We start from the raw sequence: 7,581 nt of genomic DNA on the forward strand, positions 1-7,581 counted from the left end.
TTGGAAGGCTGAGGCGGAAGGATCACTGGAGTCCAGCAGGTCGAGGCTGCGGTGGCCGGGAGCGGCCACTGCACTCCAGTCTGGGTGACAGAGTGAGACTCCAACTCAAAAAAAAAAAAAAAAAAAGATTTGGAGGTAGATACTGAAATAATCAGCTGAAGGGTTAGATGTGCTTCTCTCTGGGGAGGGAGAACTGGAGGAGTGGAGGCAGCACAATGGCTGTTTTTTTCCACGACTGAGCCCCATGGTCTTATTTGCCAAATCAAGCAACTTCATAGGTGTAGCTTCAATAAAAATGGAAAAACCTAAAAAAGAACTAGAGCAAAAGACCACAAGTTCAAACCGGGGATCATTCTTTAAAGCGGAACTCTGTCCACCCCACCCACTTAGGAAAGGATGTTTTCTTTAGATGATTATATTCAAAACAAAACAACCTAACACTCTTCCACTTGAATTCTATCAGGGATTTGAGAGTATTTCAGTGCTGGAGAGGAGGAATATAAATGAATTGCATATAATATTGCTGAGTGCAGTGGCTAATGCCTGTAAACCCAGTATTTTGGGAGGCGGAGGCGAGAGGATTGCCTGAGCCCACAGGTTTGAGACCAACCTGGGCAACTTGGTGAGTCCTCGTCTTTAAAATAAATAAATAAATAAATTTCCCAGGCATAGTATCAAGTGCCTATAGTTCCAGCTACTTGGAAGGCTGAGGCAGAAGAATCGCCCGAGTTCAGCAGATCAACACTCCAGCTTGGACAACAGAGTGAGACAGACACACACACACACACACACACACACACACACACACACACACACACACACACACACACACCAGGAAAGTCTGGGACAAAGTAAGATGAATTGGCTGCCTTATTTCCATGGTTCTTCAAACTCACACAAAAGAACTTTTTTTTTTTTAATTGAAGTTTCACTCTGTTGCCCAGGCTTACTAACAGGTTTTTCTGTTACCTCTTCTCCTGCCCTCTAAGATTCTAGTGGGTTCTTTGTCCTCCGCCTATACCTAAAGCACTAGACCGTTCCTTCCCTCCGCCCTGCCCTTGTCTCATTCTACAGTTGTTCCCGGGATGGGATCTCTTTTGCTCTCGGGGCTGTGCTTGAATGCCCCGCTGGGGTCTCTTCCGGTTCCCTCTCAAATCCTGCAAATCCTGTCTCATTGGAGGCAGCAACTCCCTCCCCCAAATCACTTAAGCCAGGTGCTCAGAAGTCATTCCAGATCCTTCTTTCTCCCTCCTAATGCAGGCCCTCAAATTTCTTGCCTGGATCATTGCAATAGCCCTGCAACCAGTCTCCCTGCCTCTCTTGTAGTCTTCAAAAGCATGTCTACTTTGCCATCAGAGAACACTTTTTAAAATTTTTAAAATTTTTTTAGAGATGATATCTTGCTGTATTGCCCGGGCTGGTCTCAAACTCCCAGATTCATGCAGTCCTCCTGCCTCAGCCTCCCAAGGTGCTGGGATTACAGGCATGTGCCAGCACGCCCAGCTAATTTTTATTTATAGAGACAAGGTCTTACTATGTTACCCAAGCTGGTCTCTAACTCCTGGGCTCAAGCAATTCACCCCCATCAGCCTCCCAAAGTGCTAGCATTCATAGGCATGCTACCACACCTGGCAGAGAAAACTCCTAAAAAGCGAATCTGATTAAGCTGTTCTTTAAGTCTTTGATGGATTCCCAGTGCCTGATAGCTAAAGTCCATGTCCCCACTATGGCATTTGAAGCCCTAAGTCACAGGGCTCTTGCTTGCTCCCTAGTCTCACCTCCTGATGTTTCTTCATATGGTAATAGCCTGTGTTCTAGCCCAGGGGTCAGCAAACTTTTTTCTGCAAAAGGCCAGATAGTACACATGCTAGCTTTGCCGGCCACACAGTCTTGGTTGCAACAAACTCTGATGTATTGCAAAAGTAGCCATCAACAATTTGTAAATAAACCACCGTGGCTGTGTTCCCATCAAATGTTATTTATGCACACTGAAATTGTATGTATTTTTAACATACCATGACATATTCTTCTAAGTTTTTTCTTAACCATTGTCTGGGTGACAGAGTGAGACTCTAACTCAAAAAACAAAACAAAAAACAAAACAACAAAAAAATGCAATCAGCCGGATGGTGGCTCAGCCTATAATTCCGCGCCTTTGGGAGGCTGAGGTGAGTGGATTGCCTGAGCCCGCGGGTTCGAGACCCGCCTGGGCAGCGAGACCTCATCTCTACAATAAATCAAAAAATTAGCCAGGCGTAGTGGCGCATGACTGTAGTTCCAGCTACTTGGAAGGCTGAGGAGGAAGGATTGTCTGAGCCCAGCAGGTCGAGGCTGCGGTGGCCGGGAGCGGCCACTGCACTCCAGTCTGGGTGACAGAGTGAGACTCCAACTCAAAAAAAAAAAAAAAAGAAATCAAAAAATTAGCTGGATCTGGTGGCGGTGCCTGTGGTTCCAGCTTCTGGGAAGGCTGAGGAGGAAGGATTGTCTGAGCCCAGCAGGTCGAGGCTGCGGTGGCCGGGAGCGGCCACTGCACTCCAGTCTGGGTGACAGAGTGAGACTCCAACTCAAAAAAAAAAAAAAAAGAAATCAAAAAATTAGCTGGATCTGGTGGCGGTGCCTGTGGTTCCAGCTTCTGGGAAGGCTGAGGAGGAAGGATTGTCTGAGCCCAGCAGGTCGAGGCTGCGGTGGCCGGGAGCGGCCACTGCACTCCAGTCTGGGTGACAGAGTGAGACTCCAACTCAAAAAAAAAAAAAAAAGAAATCAAAAAATTAGCTGGATCTGGTGGCGGTGCCTGTGGTTCCAGCTTCTGGGAAGGCTGAGGAGGAAGGATTGTCTGAGCCCAGCAGGTCGAGGCTGCGGTGGCCGGGAGCGGCCACTGCACTCCAGTCTGGGTGACAGAGTGAGACTCCAACTCAAAAAAAAAAAAAAAAGAAATCAAAAAATTAGCTGGATCTGGTGGCGGTGCCTGTGGTTCCAGCTTCTGGGAAGGCTGAGGAGGAAGGATTGTCTGAGCCCAGCAGGTCGAGGCTGCGGTGGCCGGGAGCGGCCACTGCACTCCAGTCTGGGTGACAGAGTGAGACTCCAACTCAAAAAAAAAAAAAAAAGAAATCAAAAAATTAGCTGGATCTGGTGGCGGTGCCTGTGGTTCCAGCTTCTGGGAAGGCTGAGGAGGAAGGATTGTCTGAGCCCAGCAGGTCGAGGCTGCGGTGGCCGGGAGCGGCCACTGCACTCCAGTCTGGGTGACAGAGTGAGACTCCAACTCAAAAAAAAAAAAAAAAGAAATCAAAAAATTAGCTGGATCTGGTGGCGGTGCCTGTGGTTCCAGCTTCTGGGAAGGCTGAGGAGGAAGGATTGTCTGAGCCCAGCAGGTCGAGGCTGCGGTGGCCGGGAGCGGCCACTGCACTCCAGTCTGGGTGACAGAGTGAGACTCCAACTCAAAAAAAAAAAAAAAAGAAATCAAAAAATTAGCTGGATCTGGTGGCGGTGCCTGTGGTTCCAGCTTCTGGGAAGGCTGAGGAGGAAGGATTGTCTGAGCCCAGCAGGTCGAGGCTGCGGTGGCCGGGAGCGGCCACTGCACTCCAGTCTGGGTGACAGAGTGAGACTCCAACTCAAAAAAAAAAAAAAAAGAAATCAAAAAATTAGCTGGATCTGGTGGCGGTGCCTGTGGTTCCAGCTTCTGGGAAGGCTGAGGAGGAAGGATTGTCTGAGCCCAGCAGGTTGAGGAAGGCATGATTATGCCATGCACTCCAGCCTGGGCGACAAACACTGACTCAAAAAAAAAAAGTCACACTTAATCACATTGTATCACAATGTTCCACTGAACACCTGCTCTTTTGTTTCTCCTGTGGACATTTTGATTCATCTTTGCATCCTTAGTACTTAGTGCTTGGAACAGTGAATACACAATGAACATTTGTTAAACTGCAGCAAGAAATTGGTAAGATGTTTGTTGTCAATTGACCTTGTCTACATAGAGGAAGATTCTTTTTTTTTTTTCTGAGTCTGAGTCTCACTGTTACCCAGGTTGGAGTTCAGTGGCAGACTCCCAGTCACCACAGCCTCGACCTGCTGGGCTCCAGTGATCTTTCCACCTCAGCCTTCCAAGTAGCTGGAGCCACAGGTGCGCACTACCACACCTTGTTAATTTTTTGATTTATTGTAGAGACGAGGTCTCACCATGCTGCCCAGGCTGGTCTCGAACCCATGGGCTCAGACAATCCTCTCGCCTTGGCCTCCCAAAGGGCTGGGATTATAGGCTTGAGCCACGGTGCCTGGCCGAGGAAGATTTTATTATCTATAAACTATTATAAAATTATTCTGTCACTTCCTCCAGCATACTCACCTGTATACACTGCCAGAAATACCACTGGGGTAAGGAGAGGGTGGTGGAGAAAAGTAGGCTTCATGGGAGGGGGTCTACCTTACACACAGTCACACCACCTCTCCAGGCTCAGCCCCGTCACTGCCATAAACAATCTAGGTCTCGGCCTGATGTGGTGGCTCACGCCTGTAATCCCAACACTTTGGGAAGCCCAGGTGACAGGATTGCTTGAGTCCAGGGGTTCGAGACCAGCCTGGGCAACACGGCAAGACCTCATCTCTACAGAAAAAATTTAAAAATTAGCCAGGCATAGTGGCGCACACTTGTAGTCTTAGCTACCTGGGAGGCTGAAGTGGAAGGATCGCCTGAGCCCAAGAGTTCAAGGCTGTGGTGAGCTGTAATTGTGACACTGTACTCCCGCCTGGGTGACAAAGTGAGACCCCCAACTCAAAAAAACCCCAAAAACAAAAAACTAGGTCACAAACGACTCTGAGAACACACACATACCCACACACAAATGTTGGGCCACACTCAAGCTTTCCAGGTAGGAGTGTTGGGCAAGTTGAAATGTAAGGTCCCTTTCAACTTGGAGAGTCTGTGAGCTTAGGGGCCTAGCACAGAATCATTCTCACCCAGACTCCGGGGTAGAAAGTTGAGTCTGCACACGGGTTCCGTGGTAAGTGTGGATGGGGGTGAGGAAAAGTAAGGGGCTGGAGGCAGGGGCGGGCCCCGGGCTGGGACTGTGGCCCCTCCTGAGGTGTTCACCTGGCATCCAGAGCGAACGCCGTCCCCGCCGGCACACACCATGGTGTTCTTCACGGTGGAGCCCCAGTAGGAAGAGCTGGAGCAGGTGGCGTAGTCCACGGAGGGCAGGTAGGCCTGCTGCAGGGTCTGGGACAGCTGCCCGTTGGCTGGGGGGAAGCACAGCGTGGAGGTCAGCCCGATGCCATCCTGGGGAGAAGCCTTCTGCGTCCGCCAAGCCTCCCCACTGAGCCTCCCCACGGCCTGGCACAAGCCAAACTCTGGACTGAATTCCTCTCCGGTGTTGCAGGTCATGGCTCCTCCCCTCTTCTCCATTTGTTTATGTATTTATTTTGAGTCTTTTTTTTTTAAGTTGAGGTCTCACTCTGTTGCCCAGGCTGGAGTGCAGTGGCATAATCATGGCGGACTGCAGCCTCCAACTTCCCGACTCAAGTGATCCTTCTGCTTCAGTCTCCCAAGTAGCTGGGACTAGGTATGCCACTATGCTTGGCTAGTGTGTGTGTGTGTGTGTGTGTGTGTGTGTGTGTGTGTGTGTGTTGCAGCTGGTCTCAAACTCCTGCTCAAGCACAAGCAGTCCTCTCACCTTGGCCTCCCAAAGTGCTGGGATTACAAGTATGAGCCATGGCACCTGACTCTCTTTATATGGCCCTATGGTGGCCCCTTCCTGCGGGGAGTCATCCTTGCTTACTGTTCCAGTTCCAAGCCAGCAATCCTTCTGTTTTTGTTCTGTTCTGCTTCCTCCTTACACTGTAAGCCCATAGAGCACAACTGGGATTGTGCCTGCTTATTTCTATTTCTTTTTTTTTTCTTTTTCTTTTTCGAATCGGGGTCTCACTCTGTCACCCAGGCTGGAGTGCAGTGGCACCATCACGGCTCACCGCAACCTTGACACCTCTTGGGCTCAGGCGACCCCTCCGCCTTAGCCTCCCTAGTAGCTGGGACTGCAGGCATGCACCACCGTGTCTGCCTAATTTTTTGATTTTTTTTTTGCAGAGACGAGGTCTTGCTATGTTGCCTAAACTGGTCTCGAACTCTTCCTGGGCCCAAGCAATCCTCCCTTATGAGCCTCCCAAAGTGCTGGGATTACAGGCATGAGCCGCCATGTCCAGCCTCATTTCCATTTAAGAGCTCAGTGCAGCTTTCCTTTTTCTTTCTCCTTTGACTTCTCAAAGCCTTTACAGTTGCATTCTTTCTTTCTTTCTTTTTTTGAGTTGGAGTCTCACTCTGTCGCCCAGAGTGGCGTGTAGTTGCATGCTCCCGGCCACCGCAGCCTCGACCTGCTGGGATCCAGCTATCCTTCCGCCTCAGCCTTCCAAGTAGCCAGAACTACAGGCACACGCTACCACGCCTGGCTAATTTTTTGATTTGCTGTAGAGACGAGGTCTTGCCAAGTTGCCGGGCGGGTCTCGAACCCATGGCCTCAGGCAATCTTCTTGCCTTGGGCTCCCAAAGTGCTGGGATTACAGGCTGAGCAACCGAGCCTGGTGCATTATTTCTTTGGGTTGGTTTTGTTTTGCTTTTTTTTTTTTTGAGTCGGAGTTTCACTCCGTTGCCCAGGCTGGAGTGCAGTGGCACCATCATGGCTCACCGCAGCCTCCATCTGGGTTCAGGCGATCCTCCCTCTTCAGCCTCGAGAGTAGCTGGGACAATAGGTGTGAGCCACCAGGCCCAGCTAATATTTTGTTTTTTTTTTTGTAGAAACAAGGTCTCACTATGTTGCCCAGTCTGGTCTCGGACTCCTTGGTTCAAGCAATCCTCTTGCCTTGGCTTTCCAAGGTGCTGGGATTACAGGTGTGATTCACCACACCCAACTTTTTAATAGTTTTAGGTCTGTGAATCTCTAACATGTGACTCTTCCACAGCCCATTCTTAGCTTGATTTAATTCATCAGTCATTTTATCTATGGCTCCTTGAGTTCTTGGTCTCTGGCTATCAACACCTCAGACCACAGGAAAAAAGGGCCCCAGAAGCTCAGCTACATAGTCAAGGTCCCTGGGGTGGATGGTACAAATGTAGGTGACTTACTCCTGGTCCTTCCCCACCCTGTGATGTAGCAGGGACTGTTGTTAGCCAGGATGGTCCCCTCCTGGGGCAGAACACCTAGCTGGACGTAGCCATTGAGGGTGACGCTCTGGGCCAGGCGCAACAGGGCGATGTCATAGCTGCAGGAAAAAAAGGAGACCGCTCACTCAGGTCAGCATATGCACTGGCCCTCTCTAAGCCTTGGTGTCCCCATGGAACTGGTAACCAAGGACTCTGAAGCAGGAGGGGGCTTCAACTTGCTAAGACTCAAACGTGAGCAATTAGTTAATTGGTAAACATTATATGTTTAACAGCGGCATCTGCTGGTGGAAGTTTGCAATTGCAGGTTAATTGGGCTCTGCAACCCAGGGAAGCAGAGAACAGGGAACCTGAAAGGAGCAGAACGGCTTGATCTTTTTTTTTTTTGAGTCGGAGTCTCACTCTGTCGCCCAGACTGGAGTGCAGTGGCCGCTTCC

The 7,581-nt window shown here is 49.8% G+C and overlaps 1 protein-coding gene across 1 annotated transcript in view; it reads right to left on the reverse strand.

The window, feature by feature from the left end:
• Positions 1-7,581, reverse strand: part of CELA1 (chymotrypsin like elastase family member 1) — a 20,218-nt gene that overhangs the window by 4,397 nt on the left and 8,240 nt on the right. Inside the window, exons 5-6 of the mRNA XM_008057158.1 lie at positions 7,109-7,245; positions 5,087-5,232 (exon numbers count right to left, since the gene is read on the reverse strand). Of these exons, the coding sequence (XP_008055349.1) occupies positions 5,087-5,232; positions 7,109-7,245 (283 nt within the window). The remainder of the gene's footprint in view (positions 1-5,086; positions 5,233-7,108; positions 7,246-7,581) is intronic.

The sequence above is a fragment of the Carlito syrichta genome, unplaced genomic scaffold, assembly GCF_000164805.1.
Source record: "Carlito syrichta isolate Samal-C Ts95f unplaced genomic scaffold, Tarsius_syrichta-2.0.1 Scaffold302820, whole genome shotgun sequence".
In the NCBI taxonomy this organism is placed as follows: Eukaryota; Metazoa; Chordata; class Mammalia; order Primates; family Tarsiidae; genus Carlito; species Carlito syrichta.